This window comes from Mustela nivalis (assembly GCF_964662115.1).
Source record: "Mustela nivalis genome assembly, chromosome: 7".
NCBI classification, from domain to species: Eukaryota; Metazoa; Chordata; class Mammalia; order Carnivora; family Mustelidae; genus Mustela; species Mustela nivalis.
The window spans coordinates 108,834,657-108,852,411 of NC_139026.1; the positions used below are offsets into that span (position 1 = coordinate 108,834,657).

General features: G+C 38.0%; 1 protein-coding gene across 21 annotated transcripts in view; it reads left to right on the forward strand.

Annotated features, from left to right (window-relative positions):
- The window catches only part of ERC1 (ELKS/RAB6-interacting/CAST family member 1), a 550,222-nt gene that overhangs the window by 274,466 nt on the left and 258,001 nt on the right, over positions 1-17,755 (forward strand). For all 21 annotated transcript variants that reach the window (XR_014313630.1, XR_014313631.1, XR_014313632.1 and 18 more), the window contains one exon: positions 16,158-16,318. Coding sequence is in view for 15 of the 21 variants with exons in the window: in XM_082738040.1 (XP_082594166.1) it covers positions 16,158-16,318 (161 nt within the window). In the remaining 6 variants the exon portion in view is untranslated. The remainder of the gene's footprint in view (positions 1-16,157; positions 16,319-17,755) is intronic.

Sequence of the window (17,755 nt, forward strand, 5' to 3'; positions counted from 1 at the left end):
CTGTTGGGTCTGGCCTTGAAAGTGTGTCTAATTCCTCATTCTTTTCCCCACTCTCACTATTTTGGCAATTCTGCTAGTAATTGCATGGAGGACCCATGTGCCATGGATAGTGCCTATAATGGTTACGATCTGCTGCATATTTACTGCCTTGTACTGGAACTCCACCAGCACCTATACCATTTGCTACCTCCTTACATTTTCCCCTTCACCAGCATCATACTCCATAGTCCCTCCATCCTCCTACACTATGAAGGTAGGGTAGTTCTTGGAATTACTCCTCTTTATGACAGTCAGGTGTACATATACATCTTCCTTGTTTATTCCTGTTGATGAGACAATATCCATATCTCACATTGGACCATTCTGCTCTTTCCCACATCTTCTTACACTTGCTGGCAGTGATGTGAGGCCTCCACCACCAACTGTGGGGTCAGGCTTGGTGTCGGCAGTGATGGGACACGGGCCGGGACTGGGTGACTGGAAGGTTTCCACTTCATTGCTCATGGTTGTAGTGATGGTGACGGGGCTGGTTTAGGCAGCTGCAGCTCCTCCTGGGGTATGATGGTAACTAGACCAGAGTTGGTGGGGCTCTTCCAGGCTTTTTGAGGTCTGCTCTCCATCCCACTACCTATTGGAATTTCTTCAAATACAGAAACAATGGAGGCACCTGGGTGGCTCAGTTGGTTAAGCATCTGCCTTTGGCTCAGGTAATGATCCCAGGGTCCTGTGGTCAAGCCCTATGTCGGGCCACCTGCTCATTGGGGAATCTTCTCTTCACTCTCCCTCGGCCTCCCACCCCCCACTCATGCTTGCTTTCTCTCTCTGTCCCTCAAATGAATAAATAAAATCTTAAAAAAAGAGAAAACGATGAAGTTTGCCACATCAACTTTTTCTTTCACAAACAGTTTCTCTGTAGCATATGATTCTCTGTGTTAGCATTGTAGTCACAGTAGAACTTCCTTCAGAGTTGGAGTCAGTCTTCTCAAATCTGTTATTGCTTTATCCAGTAAGTTTACATAATTTTTAAATTTCTTTGTTGTTGTCTCTACTGTCTATGGCATCCTCAGAGGGAGTAGATTCCATTTCAAGAAACCACTTTCTTTGCTCATCTAAAAGAAGCAACTCCTCATCTGTTCAAATCTTATCATGGGATTGCAACAATTAAGTCACGTCTTCCAGCTCCACTTCTAATTCTAGTTCTCTTGCTATTTCCACTACATCTGCAGTTCCTTTTCCATTGAAGTCTTGAACCCCTCAAAGTCATCCAGGAGGATTGGAACCAACTTCTTCCAAACTCCTGTTCAGGTTGATAGTTTTACCTCTTCCCATGAATCACAAGTGTTCTTACCAGCATCTAGAATGGTAGACTTTTTTTCCAGAAAGTTTTCAATTTACTCGTCCCAGATCCATCAGAGGAATCCCTGTCTATGACAGCTGTAGCCTTCCTGAAATGTATTTCTTAAGTAATAAGACTTAAAATCTGAAATGATTTCTTCTTGCTCCATGGGCTACAGAATGAATGTTGCGTTAGACATGAAAACTACAATCATCTCATTGTATGTCTCCATCAGAACTCTTCAGTGTCAGTGAGCAATCATATTTTGAAAGGAATTTTTTTTTTCTGAGCAGTAGGTCTCAGCAGTGGACTTAAAATATTTAGTAGACTGTGTTGTAAACAAATGTGCTGTTGGGACGCCTGGGTGGCTCAGTTGGTTAAGCAGCTGCGTTCGGCTCAGGTCATGATCCCAGTATCCTGGGATCGAGTCCCGCATCGGGCTCCTTGCTCCGCAGGGAGCCTGCTTCTCCCTCTGACTCTGCCTTCCACTCTGTCTGCCTGTGCTCGCTCTCACTCTCTCTCTCTCTCTCTCTCTTACAAATAAATAAATAAAATCTTAAAAAAAAATGTTTAAAAAAAAATGTGCTGTTACCTAGGCTTTGCTCTTCCATTTATAGAATATAGGCAAAGTAGACTTAGCTTGATTCTTAAGGGCCTTCGGATTTTTAGAGTGGTAAATGAGCACTGACCTCACTTAAAGTCATTAGCTGTGTTAGCCCCTAACAAGAGAATCAGCCTATATTTTTAAGACAAGCATTAACTTCTCCGCTCTAAGATGACTTCTTCTTCCAGTAGAAAGCTGTTTCATCTACATTGAACATCTGTTGTTTAGTGTAGCCACCTTCAATAATGATCTTAGCTAGATCTCCTGGATAACTTGTTGCAGTTTCTGTATCAGCAGTTACTGCTTCATCTTGTACTTTTATGTTATGGAGATAATTCTTCCCTCAAACCACATGAACCAACCTCTGACAACTTCAGATTTCTCTTCTGCAGCTTCCTCACCTCTCTTAGCCTTCACAGAATTGAAGAGAGTTTGGCCTTGCTCTGGATTAGGCTTTGCCTTAAGGAATGTTACAGCTGTTTTGGTCATTCCATAGAATGTAGGGTTAGTAAAACTTTCTCCATATAAGTAATAAGGTTGTTTCTCACTTTCTTATTGTTTGTGTATTCACTGAAATAGCATTTGTAATTTCCTTTAAGAACTTTTCGTTTGCAGGGGCACCTGGGTGGTTCAGTGGGTAAAGCCTCTGCCTTCGGCTCAGGTCATGATCTCAGGGTCCTCGGATTGAGCTCCGCATCGGGCTCTCTGCTCAGCAGGGAGCCTGCTTTCCCCCTTCTCTCTCTGCCTGCCTCTCTGCCTACTTGTGATCTCGGTCTGTCAAATAAATAAATAAAATCTTAAAAAAAAAAAAAAGAACTTATCCTTTGCATTCACAATTTGGCTGTTTGGTACAAGAGGTCTGGCTTTCAGACCAGCCTTCCTCACTAAGCTTAATCATTTCTAGCTTTTGATTTAAAGTGAGAGATATGTGACACTTTCTTTCACTTGAACATTTAGATAACAATGTAGCATTATTAATTGACCTAATTTCAGTATTGTTATATCTCAGCAATAGAGAGGCCCAAGGAGAAAGAGAGTGACAGGGGTTGGTGGAGAAGGCATAGTACACACTACATTTGGCAGATAAGTTTGCTCTCTTATATGGGTGCAGTTTGTGGTGCCCCAAAAAGAATTAGAGTAGTAACATCAAAAATCACTGATCATATATCACTATAACATATATAATAATAATGAAAAATGGGAGAATTAACATTGTAACAGACGTGAAGTGAGCAAATGCTTTTGGAAATAAGGAAACAGACTTGCTTGACATGGGTTGCCACAAAACTTCAATTTGTAAAAAATACAAAGGCTTTGAAGTGCAATAAAACAAGGTATGCCTGCACACACACACATACATATTGTATTCAGAATATATCCTATTGCTTTTCTTTCTCTGGAGAACCCTAACACACCTATAATAATCATTTATTTCTTCATCACATAGATTGGAGAGTTAGTATAGTTGGCCTTGCTTTAGTTGTTGACTGGGGTGGCTGTGCCCTCATGATTCTTTCTAGAACCCAACTGAGAGGGAATAGCTACTCAGAATGTTGCTTTTTTGCCAATGGTGGAAATGTAGCCTAACCACATGTATTATGAACTTCAGCTTGTTTCTGAATTGCTCACATCCCAATACTCAAAGCATATCACATAGCCAAGCCAAAATCAAGGGTCAGAGGAGTATTTTCTTCCCATTATTATGCTATGGGAAGGATGTGGATGAATACTAATACCATAGAGGAATGAATAATTGGGACCACTAATTCAGTCTATTCCTGAAGGCAGTATAAAAGTAGGAAATACCATACGAGCCTGAGAATAGGAAGGATTTCTTAAAGAGGATATAAAAGTCACAAATCTTAAAGGCTTTATATAAGATATTTGGGGGCACCTGGGTGGCTCAGTTGGTTAAACGTCTGACTCTTGATCTCAGCTCAGGTCTTGATCTCAGGGTCATGAGTTCAAGCCCCACTCTGGGCTCCATGCCCAGCATAGAGATATTTTAAAAAAAAGATATTTTTGATCATACAAAGGTATCATAATAAAAGGGACAGTTAAGGTACACGCTGGGAGAAGAAATTTGCTAAGTGTTTAATTGATGAAATGTTGGTCTCTAGAATATATGTTTATGGGTATGTTTAAAATTTTTCCAAATTCAACAAGAATAAGAGAAGCCAGTGGAGGTGGGAAGCAAAGATTTCAGCTTCAAGGAAAAGCAGCACAAATGATTCCTAAACAAATGAAAAATGTTTAGTCTTAACTGATAATTATTGAAGTAATAAAGAACTTGATAAAATATGTATTGAGAAATTTATAAAGAGGAAATCAGATTATTGTTTTCTGAACCCGTATCTGATCAACGTTACTGCTATAAGTGTCTCTTCACTTGATATGTCTCTTCATTTGATACAACATGAAGTACACAGCTTTATTTGTGAAGTACTATTGTTAAAAAGACAACTCAGATCTAAATATAATGAAGACTTTAGATATACCTGTCATTTTATAGGAAGCATGAAGATAAGAGGAGCAATGTAAATAGCACCATTAAAAACATAATTCACAGAATCCAAAATGTGGGACATTGTATTGGACACATGACTCAAATTTGTTTATTTCTCAACTCAGTTCTTTTCCATTGATATGTTTTTCTATCCTTATGGCAACACTACCTTGAAGTTTTATAGATTTTTGAAGTCAAGAAGTATGAAATTTTCAACTTTATTATTCTGTTTCAAGATAACTTATTCTGGCTCCCTCATTTTAATATCAATTATAGGATTAGCTGGTCAATTTCTGTAAAAAAAGACAGCTAGCATCTTTCAATGCATTACCGTGAATCTGTGCATCACTCTGGGATGTATAGTCAACTGAAAAACCTAAGATCTCTGAACATGATATTTTGCCATTTATTTAAATATTCTTTAATTTCTTTAAATAATCCTATAATTTTCAGTATATATATATAATGCATTTTAAGTGAAATTTATACCTAGCTATTTCCTTCTTTGTGATACTATTTTAAGTATAATTGTTTTAAATTTCATTTTTGAATGTTTATTGCTTGTACATGCATAGACAGTTGATTTTGTATATAAATCTTATATTCTGCAACCTTTGTATACTTATTGATACTTTGTATTCTTATTGATTGATATATATGTATATATGTATATATTTAAAAATACATATCTTATAAATATATTATTTTTTTAATTTTTTATTTCCTATAAACATATATTTTTATCCCCAGGGGTACAGGTCTGTGAATCACCAGGTTTACACACTTCACAGCACTCACCAAAGCACATACCCTCCCCAGTGTCCATAGTTCCACCCCCTTCTCCCTAACCCCCTCCCCCCAGCAACCCTCAGTTTGTTTTGTGAGATTAAGAGTCACTTATGGTTTGTCTCCCTCCCAATCCCATCTTGTTTCATTGATTCTTCTCCTACCCACTTAAGCCCCCAAGTTGCATCACCACTTCCTCATATCAGGGAGATCATATGATAGTTGTCTTTCTCTGCTTGACTTATTTCACTAAGCATGATACGCTCTAGTTCCATCCATGTTGTCGCAAATGGCAAGATTTCATTTCTTTTGATGGCTGCATAGTATTCCATTGTGTATATATACCACATCTTCTTGATCCATTCATCTGTGGATGGACATCTAGGTTCTTTCCATAGTTTGGCTATTGTGGACATTGCTGCTATAAACATTCGGGTGCACGTGGCCCTTTGGATCACTACGTTTGTATCTTTAGGGTAAATACCCAATAGTGCAATTGCTGGGTCATAGGGCAGTTCTATTTTCAACATTTTGAGGAACCTCCATGCTGTTTTCCAGAGTGGCTGCACCAGCTTGCATTCCCACCAACAGTGGAGGAGGGTTCCCCTTTCTCCGCATCCTCGCCAGCATCTGTCATTTCCTGACTTGTTTATTTTAGCCATTCTGACTGGTGTGAGGGGATATCTCATTGTGGTTTTGATTTGTATTTCCCTGATGCCGAGTGATATGGAGCACTTTTTCATGTGTCTGTTGGCCATCTGGATGTCTTCTTTGCAGAAATGTCTGTTCATGTCCTCTGCCCATTTCTTGATTGGATTATTTGTTCTTTGGGTGTTGAGTTTGCTAAGTTCTTTATAGATTCTGGACACCAGTCCTTTATCTGATATGTCGTTTGCAAATATCTTCTCCCATTCTGTCAGTTGTCTTTTGATTTTGTTAACTGTTTCCTTTGCTGTGCAAAAGCTTTTGATCTTGATGAAATCCCAATAGTTCATTTTTGCCCTTGCTTCCCTTGCCTTTGGCGTTGTTCCTAGGAAGATGTTGCTGCGGCTGAGGTCGAAGAGGTTGCTGCCTGTGTTCTCCTCAAGGATTTTGATGGATTCCTTTCGCACATTGAGGTCCTTGATCCATTTTGAGTCTATTTTTGTGTGTGGTGTAAGGAAATGGTCCAATTTCATTTTTCTGCATGTGGCTGTCCAGTTTTCCCAGCACCATTTATTGAAGAGGCTGTCTTTTTTCCATTGGACATTCTTTCCTGCTTTGTCGAAGATTAGTTGACCGTAGAGTTGAGGGTGTATTTCTGGGCTCTCTATTCTGTTCCATTGATCTATGTGTCTGTTTTTGTGCCAGTACCATGCTGTCTTGATGATGACAGCTTTGTAATAGAGCTTGAAGTCCAGAATTGTGATGCCACCAACTTTGGCTTTCTTTTTTAGTATCCCTTTGGCTATCTGAGGCCTTTTCTGGTTCCATATAAATTTTAGGATTATTTGTTCCATTTCTTTGAAAAAGATGGATGGCACTTTGATAGGAATTGCATTAAATATGTAGATTGCTTTAGGTAGCATAGACATTTTCACAATATTTATTCTTCCAATCCAGGAGCATGGAACATTTTTCCATTTCTTTGTGTCTTCCTCAATTTCTTTCATGAGTACTTTATAGTTTTCTGAGTATAGATTCTGTGTCTCTTTGGTTAGGTTTATTCCTAGGTATCTTATGGTTTTAGGTGCAATTGTCAATGGGATTGACTCCTTAATTTCTCTTTCTTCTGTCTTGCTGTTGGTGTAGAGAAATGCAACTGATTTCTGTGCATTGATTTTATATCCTGACACTTTACTGAATTCCTGTACAAGTTCTAGCAGTTTTGGAGTGGAGTCTTTTTTTTTTTTTTTTTTTAAAGATTTTTTATTTTTTATTTTTTATTTTTTATTTACTTGAGAGAGAGAGAGTGAGAAGGTGAAAGAGGAGAAGGTCAGAAAGAGAAGCAGACTCCCCATGGAGCTGGGAGTCCGATGCAGGACTCGATCCCGGGACTCCAGGATCATGACCTGAGCCGAAGGCAGTCGTCCAACCAACTGAGCCACCCAGGCGTCCCTGGAGTGGAGTCTTTTGGGTTTTCCACATATAGTATCATATCATCTGCAAAGAGTGATAATTTGACTTCTTCTTTGCAGATTTGGTTGCCTTTAATTTCCTTTTGTTGTCTGATTGCTGAGGCTAGGGCCTCTAGTACTATGTTGAATAGCAGTGGTGATAATGAACATCCCGGCCGAGTTCCTGACCTTAGCAAAAAGCTAAGAATGATATTTGCGGAGGGTTTTTCATAGATAGCTTTGATGTTATTGAGGTATGTGCCCTCTATCCCTACACTTTGAAGAGTTTTGATCAGGAAGGGATGCTGTACTTTGTCAAATGCTTCTTCAGCATCTATTGAGAGTATCATATGGTTCTTGTTCTTTCTTTTATTGATGTGTTGTATAACATTGACTGATTTGCGGATGTTGAACCAACCTTGCAGCCCTGGAATAAATCCCACTTGGTCGTGGTGAATAATCCTTTTAATGTACTGTTGAATCCTATTGGCTAGTATTTTGTTGAGTATTTTCGCATCTGTGTTCATCAAGGATATTGGCCTATAGCTCTCTTTTTTGATGGGAACCTTGTCTGGTTTTGGGATCAAGGTGATGCTGGCCTCATAAAATGAGTTTGGAAGTTTTCCTTCCATTTCTATTTTTTGGAATAGTTTCAGGAGAATAGGAATTAGTTCTTCTTTAAATGTTTGGTAGAATTCCCCTGGGAAGCCGTCTGGCCCTGGGCTTTTGTTTGTTTGGAGATTTTTAATGACTGTTTCAATCTCCTTACTGGTTATGGGTCTGTTCAGGCTTTCTATTTCTTCCTGGTTCAGTTGTGGTAGTTTATATGTTTCTAGGAATGCATCCATTTCTTCCAGATTGTCAAATTTGTTGGCGTAGAGTTGCTCATAGTATGTTCTTATAATAGTTTGTATTTTTTGGTGTTAGTTGTGATCTCTCCTCTTTCATTCATGATTTTATTTATTTGGGTCCTTTCTCTTTTCTTTTCGATAAGTCTGGCCAGGGGTTTATCAATTTTATTAATTCTTTCAAAGAACCAGCTCCTAGTTTTGTAGATTTGTTCTATTTTTTTTTTTTTTTTTGGTTTCTATTTCATTGATTTCTGCTCTTATCTTTATGATTTCTCGTCTCCTGCTGGGCTTAGGGTTTCTTTCTTGTTCTTTCTCCAGCTCATTTAGGTGTAGGGTTCGGTTGTGTACCTGAGACCTTTCTTGTTTTTTGAGAAAGGCTTGTACCGCTAATATATTTTCCTCTCAGGACTGCCATTGTTGTGTCCCACAGATTTTGAACTGTTGTATTTTCATTATCATTTGTTTCCATGATTTTTTTCAATTCTTCTTTAATTTCCCGGTTGACCCATTCATTCTTTAGAAGGATGCTGTTTAGTCTCCATGTATTTGGGTTCTTTCCAATCTTCCTTTTGTGGTTGAGTTCTAGCTTTAGAGCATTGTGGTCTGAAAATATGCAGGGAATGATCCCAATCTTTTGATACCAGTTGAGTCCTGATTTAAGACCAAGGATGTGATCTATTCTGGAGAATGTTCCATGTGCACTAGAGAAGAATGTGTATTCTGTTGCTTTGGGATGAAAAGTTCTGAATATATCTGTGATGTCCATCTGGTCCAGTGTGTCGTTTAAGGCCTTTATTTCCTTGCTGATCTTTTGCTTGGATGATCTGTCCATTTCAGTGAGGGGAGTGTTAAAGTCCCCTACTATTATTGTATTATTGTTGATGTGTTTCTTTGATTTTGTTATTAATTGGTTTATATAGTTGGCTGCTCCCACGTTGGGGGCATAGATATTTAAAATTGTTAGATCTTCTTGTTGGGCAGACCCTTTGAGTATGATATAGTGTCCTTCCTCATCTCTTATTATAGTCTTTGGCTTAAAATCTAATTGATCTGATATAAGGATTGCCACTCCTGCTTTCTTCTGATGTCCATTAGCATGGTAAATTCTTTTCCACCCCCTCACTTTAAATCTGGAGGTGTCTTCGGGCTTAAAATGAGTTTCTTGGAGGCAACATATAGATGGGTTTTGTTTTTTTATCCATTCTGATACCCTGTGTCTTTTGACAGGGGCATTTAGCCCATTAACATTCAGGGTAACTATTGAGAGATATGAATTTCGTGCCATTGTATTGCCTGTAAGGTGACTGTTACTGTATATGGTCTCTGTTCCTTTCTGATCTACCACTTGTAGGCTCTCTTTGCTTAGAGGACCCCTTTCAATATTTCCTGTAGAGCTGGTTTGGTGTTTGCAAATTCTTTCAGTTTTTGTTTGTCCTGGAAGCTTTTAATCTCTCCTTCTATTTTCAATGATAGCCTAGCTGGATATAGTATTCTTGGCTGCATGTTTTTCTTGTTTAGTGCTCTGAAAATATCATGCCAGCTCTTTCTGGTTGCCAGGTCTCTGTGGATAAGTCAGCTGCCAATCTAATATTTTTACCATTATATGTTACAGACTTCTTTTCCTGGGCTGCTTTCAGGATTTTCTCTTTGTCACTGAGACTTGTAAATTTTACTATTAGGTGATGGGGTGTGGGCGTATTCTTACTGATTTTGAGGGGCGTTCTCTGAACCTCCTGAATTTTGATGCTCGTTCCCTTTGCCATATTGGGGAAATTCTCCCCAGTAATTCTCTCCAGTATACCTTCTGCTCCCCTCTCTCTTTCTTCTTCTTCTAGAATTCCCATTATTCTAATGTTGTTTCGTCTTATGGTGTCACTTATCTCTCGAATTCTCCCCTCGTGGTCCAGTAGCTGTTTGTCCCTCTTTTGCTCAGCTTCTTTATTCTCTGTCATTTGGTCTTCTATATCACTAATTCTTTCTTCTGCCTCATTTATCCTAGCAGTGAGAGCCTCCATTTTTGATTGCACCTCATTAATAGCTTTTTTGATTTCAACTTGGTTAGATTTTAGTTCTTTTATTTCTCCAGAAAGGGCTTTTATATCTCCCGAGAGGGTTTCTCTAATATCTTCCATGCCTTTTTCGAGCCCGGCTAGAACCTTGAGAATTGTCATTCTGAACTCTAGATCTGACATATTACCAATGTCTGTATTGATTAGGTCCCTAGCCTTCGGTACTGCCTCTTGTTCTTTTTTTTGTGGTGAATTTTTCCGTCTTGTCATTTTATCCAGATAAGAGTATATGAAGGAGCAAGCAAAATACTAAAAGGGTGGCAACAACCCCAGGAAAATATGCTTTAACCAGATGAGAAGAGATCCCAAATCATGAGGGGGGAGAAAGGGAATAAAAAGAGGTTCAAAAAGGGAGAAAGAAATAAAGAAAAAAAGAAAAAAAAAAGAAAGGAGAAGAATTAAAAAAAAAAAAGAAAACGAATAAAGAAAAATATAAAAAAGAAAAAATATATATATTAGATAAACTAGTTAAAAACCGTTTAAAAAGAAAAGGATAAAAGTTAAAAAAAAATTTTACCAGAAGGCGAGAAAAAAAACAAAAAATGGAAAAGAAAAAGGTGAAATTATCTGCAAGACTAAAAAAAAAATCACAGGGAGAAAGCCATGAGTTTCGTGCTTTGCTTTCTCCTCCTCTGGAATCCTGCTGTTCTTCTTGGTAGGTGAACTTGGTCTTGGCTGGATTTCTTGTTGATGTTCTGGGGGAGGGGCCTGGTGTAGTGATTCTCAAGTGTCTTTGTCCCAGGCAGAATTGCACCGCCCTTACCAGGGGCCGGGGTGAGTAATCCGCTCAGGTTTGCTTTCAGGAGCTTTTGTTCCCTGAGCGCTTTCCGTAGAGTTCCGAGTTCCGGAGGCCAGGAACACAAATGGCGGCCTCCTGGTCTCCTGGTCTCCGGCCCAGGGCCCCACTCCTTAGTGCGCCCTCAGAGAACAGCTCCCAGTTACTCCCGTCTGCCTGACCTCCGGCCGCTCTCCGAGCTCTCCGAGCCTGCGACCGGTTCAAGGTAACACCGAGCTGCGAGCTCACTGTCGGCTCTGTCTCTGTAGCCGGCTTTCCCGTTCCAATACCCGCAAGCTCTGCGACACTCAGACACCCCCGATCCTTCTGTGACCCTGCAGGACCTGAGGCCACGCTGACCCCGCGTGGGCTTCGCCCCGGTTTAGCCTCTGGAGCGATGTCCCTTAGCGGAACAGACTTTTAAAAGTCCTGAATTTGTGCTCCGTTGCTCCACCGCTTGCCAGGAGCCAGCCCCTCTCCCCGGGGTCTATCTTCCAGTCGCTTTGGATTCACTTCTCCGCCAGTCCTACCTTTCAGAAAGTGGTAGTTTTTCTGTTTCCAGATTTGCTGTTCTTCTCTTCAATCTGCCGATGGATTTGCAGGTGTTTGCAATCTTTAGATAAGCTATCTAGCTGATCTCCAGCTAGCTGAATTAGTCTCAGCCTGCTACTTCTCCGCCATCTTGACTCATATATATATATATATATATATATATATATATATTTAGTAGACTCTTGGTGTTTGTCACTATATAAGATCATGACATTTTCAACCTGAGAAAGTTTTGTCTTCCTTTAAATTTTTTGTCTATTCTAATTTTGCTGGCTATCACTTCTAGTACATTATTAAATAGACATGGTGAGAAAGGACAGTCTAGTCTTATTCTTGGTGCTGGTCCTAGAGGGAAAGCATTCTGTTTTTCATTGTTAAAGTTTATATTAGCTGTGAGTTTTTCATAAATGTCCTTCATCAGGTAGAGAAAGTTTTTCTTTTTCTCTATCTACTTGACTGTTTCTATCATGAAAAGTTGTTGGAAATTGTTAAATACTCTTCTGCATCTACTTAGATGATCATGTAGGTTTTTTGGCTTGTATTCTACTGATACGGTTTATTACATTTAATTTTATATGTTAAACCAACCTTGAATTCTTAGGATAAATCTCAATTTTTATATCTTCTTAGGTTTGATTTTCTTTTCTTTTTTTCCTCTGTATTCAGAAGGAATACTCCTGTGTAATTTCCTCTTTTTTTTTTTTTTCTTTTTAGATTTTTCTGGCTTTGTTGTCAGGGCTTCTGCATCATAATCCCTGTTTGCCATGATTCCCATTTCTCTTACTTTTTGGCATAAATTGTGCAAATTTCATCGTTTGTACATTTCTTCCCCCAAATCTGGAATCAGCTGTGTTTTTACGGAGCCTGTTCAGTTTAGTGGGAAACTATAATCTGGGTGTTGTAGTGCTCAAGAGTTGTTGGCTCTCACTGCTTTTAACTCCTAGGTAGTATGTATGTAGGTGTGTTTTTTCCTTTTGGTTCTGGAATATATAAAGTGTAGGCCCCTTTTTATGTACATGAAAAAACAAAGTTGGATGAAATAAGGAAGTCAGAAGATTCAATTATAAAATCTTCATAAACTGATAGAATGAACCAGTGATTTATTTTGGAATATATATGTCAAAGATAAAAACAAAGAAATGGAAGGGATTAAGTAACAAATTTAGAATGGTGATGAAATGTCATGGGGGACTTTTGGCCATACAGTTGGATAGATGCACCTACAAAGCTTGTGGATAATTAGTATATAGATGTGTATATTGTTCTTGGTTCTGGAATATATGTGTATTCCTTCTTTATATACATATATTTCACATTGGTTATTTATGAAACTTAAAGGTATTTTATGCACAAAGCATTATGAAATTATCTTTCCTATTATTTGTAAGTAGTCTTTAGATAATTTGTGTTCTTGGGTGCCTGGGTGGCTTAGTTGAGCGTCCGGCTCTTGGTTTTGGCTCAGGTCATGATCTCAGGGTTGTGTGATCAAGCACTGTGTCCGGGCTCCATGCTCTGTAGGGAGTCTGCTAGAGATTCTGTCTCTCACTCTTCTCTCTCCCTTTGCCCTCCCCTCTTTTCCCTTCTCTCTAAAAATATGTAAATAATTCTTTTTTTTAAAAAAAATATGTAAATAATTCTTTAAAAAATAATTTATGACCGTTTGCCAACTGTACCAAAAGTGCCTTCTTATTGTGGCTATTAAAGTTCTTCTTACTATTTATAATGCGGAGTTAGTTCAATACCCATATTGATAAAAATGAATTATGACCATTACACTGTATTTATTCAGTTGCATTTATATTGTAGATCTAAACATTAAATAAGTTAGAGAAAGACAAATACTGTATGATCTTATTTCTAGATGGAATCTAATACAAAACAAAAGATACAGACTCATAGAAAAAGAGATCAGTCTTGTTACAAGAGGTAGGGGCTGGGTCAAATAGGACTTGGAAAAAGGTGGTCAAAAAGTACAAACTTCCAGTTAGAAGATAAGTAGTAAGGATGTAATGTACACAGCATGAGGACTGTAACTAACAGTGCTCTACTATATATAGGAATGCTATTAAGAGATCAGATCCTAAGATTTGCCATGAAAAGGAGGAAGTTGGTTTTTTGTTTATTCTTTTTATTGTATTTATATGACAAGATGGATGTTAGCTGATAATATTGTGGCAATCATTTCACAATATATGTAAATCCAACCATTATGCTGTACATCTTAAAATTACACAGTGATGTATGTCAGTTATTTCTCAGTGAAACTGGAAAAGGGCTTTTTAAAAATTGTTTTTATCAAAAGTACCTTCAATAAATTTTGCTAATTTCATACAGTAGAATTCTATATAGTTCAGAGAATTACAGAACTATAACTATTATACCCAGTAAGATGGATAGATCTCTGAGTGAAGAAAATCTGTACTTAAAATTATATAATACATAATTCCATCTGTACAAAATTAAATAGGCAAAACTAATGTAGTGCTAGAATAAAGGTTAGTCTTAATCTAGGAAGAGGTTTTGAGATGTGTTTCTGGGGGACTGTTAATGTTTTGTTTATTGGTCTGTATTCTTATTACATAGGTGTGTTCAACTTAAAGAAAAATTTTCAAGTTGCACATTTATCATTTGTGTATTTTTCTGTATGTACGTTGTATTTCCATAAAGCACCTACCAAAAATTTTAGATGCATAATCGTATATATAAAATGAGCTTCCTTTTAAAGGAAAAAGGAATAAATTGTTTGTAATACATCTAAGTTATATAAGAAATTGATACCATAACTTACTTGGGGTAGTGAAAGACAGTTGGGAGGCAGATTTTTTTTTTTTATTTGTTTAAGGTGAATTCATAAGATACAGAAATATTGCACACTTTATTAGAGCTTCTATAAATGGTGCCATCCATTACTGATTTCGTGTTATAAGATTTGTGTTATAGGAACATATTATATGTCATTATATCATTTTACTTCAGTTTTAAATAAGATTTTAAATGAATTAAACTTATTAAAATGAGATTATCCTGGGGCGCCTGGGTGGCTCAGTGGGTTAAGCCGCTGCCTTCGGCTCGGGTCATGATCTCGGGGTCCTGGGATGGAGTCCCGCATCGGGCTCTCTGCTCAGCAGGGAGCCTGCTTCCCTTCCTCTCTCTCTGCCTGCCTCTCCGTCTACTTGTGATTTCTCTCTGTCAAATAAATAAATAAAATCTTAAAAAAATTATAAAATGAGATTATCCTTATTTGCAGTTTTCAAAGTGTGGATAATGATATATGATAACATAAAGCTTGTAAATATTTAAATACATATCCAAGGAGAGCTGCATGATGATATATATTCTCACAGCAGTGTTCTCACAGCTGTTAGCTGAGAACATTAACTTGATCACTTCTGAAAAGATACACAAAGTAGGATGATTCAGGTGGTGCCAAAACACTAAATGTATCTGTTTATTATCAGTGTTGAGCAGCTGTTACCAATCAATATGGAAAGTTTGGTTAGGTCTGAGGCACTAACATCCTGAGGTCTGTTAACAACTCTGATTTGTTATATTGCAGTTTTGTCTCTAAACTGTTCTCAGTTTTAGTATCATACAAATTGATTTTATGTAGAAGTCAGTGAATGGCAAGTCCCCCACCCATCTCTTCCTCTGAAAAGCCTTGTCATCACTAAAATTATTTCTTGGCAAGCGGCAGCCTGACATAAACTCTTACGATTGGTGCAGTTGGCTGGTTGATTACCTGGTTTAGGTTGGTTCTGGTATTAACACATTTTTGCCTACATATATTTTGCTTCAGAATTAAAATGTACATGTTTAAGTAATTCTTATTTGGATGCCACCCAGAGTGAGTGCAAATGACTGATGAAGTGTGTACTGTGTTCTCTTAGTTCCTTGTGTTGTAGAGTTCTGTCTTTTCTCCCTCAGGAGTTTTTTCAAGTCTTAAAGCATTCTCTCTCCTCTCTTTGTGGTCATGTATTTTTCTTTCTCTTTCCTGCCTTCCTTGAGAAAACTCTATTTCAGAGCAAGAAGCTGTCTGATTGAATTCCAGCTCTTTTCTCCAAAAGAAATTATTTTTAATGGTGTAAACAGAAAAATCTTTGGATGAATAAAAATGACTTATTTTGTTTATACTGAGTGTTATTAGTCAAGTTTATGTCTTTTGTTTCTTATAATCCTTCAAGAGAAATTTACTATGATTTTGTTCCTTATATTTTTATCTGTGTTATATTGTGAATTCCATGGAAATTTGTGGGCCTTTTCCAATAAATTATAACTATGGCAAATTTGACTTCTTGAACTGATACAGTTGTATTTATCAAAAAGAAAATGAAGTTCTTTTCCGCGTAACTTGCGAAGAATTAGGGGGGAGGAGAGACCAAAGATGCATTTCTTTATTTGGTATATGGTCTGGATTTATATATTTGAACCAACAGTACAGGATTTTTGCTATATGTGCGTGTTTTTAATCTTGTGGACCTGGAAATTGCCCGTTACTTAGCTCCTCCGTCAAAATGCCAAAATGATCAAAAATGTTCAAAATGATCAAAATGCTCAGTTTTTCTCTTTTCCACACTTATCACAGGTGGAGGAATTACTGATGGCCATGGAGAAGGTGAAGCAGGAACTGGAGTCCATGAAAGCCAAGCTGTCCTCTACTCAACAGTCTCTGGCAGAAAAGGAAACTCATTTGACCAATCTTCGTGCAGAAAGAAGGAAACACTTAGAGGAAGTTCTGGAGATGAAGTAAGTGTTCATAATTTTATTTTTCAGGCATGTGCTTAGTAGAAAACCTTTTTCTCATTGCTTTCATCATCGGACCCAATTTATTACCGCTAACGCATTAGCTTAATTTTAACACAAACCTGTATTTCTCACTCCCTAGAACAAATTTGAAACAAATTCTGGTCAAATCGAATTATTTTTGCCTCCTCACTGAATTTTAAATTCCTCTAGAGAGAGAGAGAGAGATAAAGAGTGTGTATAGGTGTGTGTGTATAACCATATCCAGTTGCATCTCTGAAATTTCTAAAATCTTCTGGAAAGTTTAGCCATATTGCTGAGCTTCCTGAGAAACATGACTGTTGGTCCTGAGGTCCTGTGATAGCCAGGCACTTTTTAAAAACATTTTTTATTATAAACACTTCCAAAGGTATACAGAAGTAGAGAGAATAATATAATGAATCCCTACATAAATATCCTCCATATTTTCCCCCGTCATTTTCCTACTAGTCCCACATCTTGTGGCTTCCTGAGATAATTTGTTGTGAGGTATGTGCATGTCTGCTAGTCCATAACAGATGCTCCTTTTTCTTCATCGTGGCACCATGCCCAACCCTCACCCCTACAGAATTGCCCTGCTTCCAGGTTTTATAAAGACAGATTTATCCTGGGACAGCTCAGCAACCTTCTTTACCTCAGCAGTTATCTACATTTTTGTTGTCTTTTCTTCTGTTTCAGAAAAGATGCTCTCTCTCCATCATAAGGCTAGCTTCTGATCTCTATCACAGCTTTTAAGCACACGTCCCCTTCTCTGCGGTCTTCATCTGTTAGTCTTCTCTCACATAATCTGTGCTCATTTTCTCTTAGTTTCTTCTTCTCTGCATAAAAGTGAGTCTTTCTGACCTACATTAAGTAGACTGCTCAGCTCAGCAAGTACTTTGGGTTAATATCCCTCTTCTTTTCTGCTGTTTGGAACTATCAATAAGTGTTGAGTACTCAAATTACAGAACAGACGAGCATCTTGCCATGAGAGTTTTCATGACACATGTGATATCCTGACAGCAGCCTTAGAGTTGAGAAGGCAGTTGTTCGGGTGTCACCTGCATGTAGGATAGGTTATTGGGCCACAGTGTAAGGTTAAGAGATTCTAATCTTTCAGGAAAGCATTACAGGTGATCTACTTTTAGAAGTGATGAGTACTTGAAGCCACAAATAAATTTGTATGCTGGGAGAATAGGGGGAGGTTAGTGTTCTGAGTATCATCAAGAGGATAAACTTTGTTAATATGCTGCAGTTAATGTAAGACAAGTGTTTTGTCACTGGTGGTTGAAACTGAAAGCTTGGTATTTTGGAGATGGAGTAGTAGAGGTAACTTTTGAATAATAAAGCATGAAATTATTTGAATGGAAGAGGTCTGGGAACCATTCCTAAAACATGGTAGGGGATAGAGTTGAGAAGCAA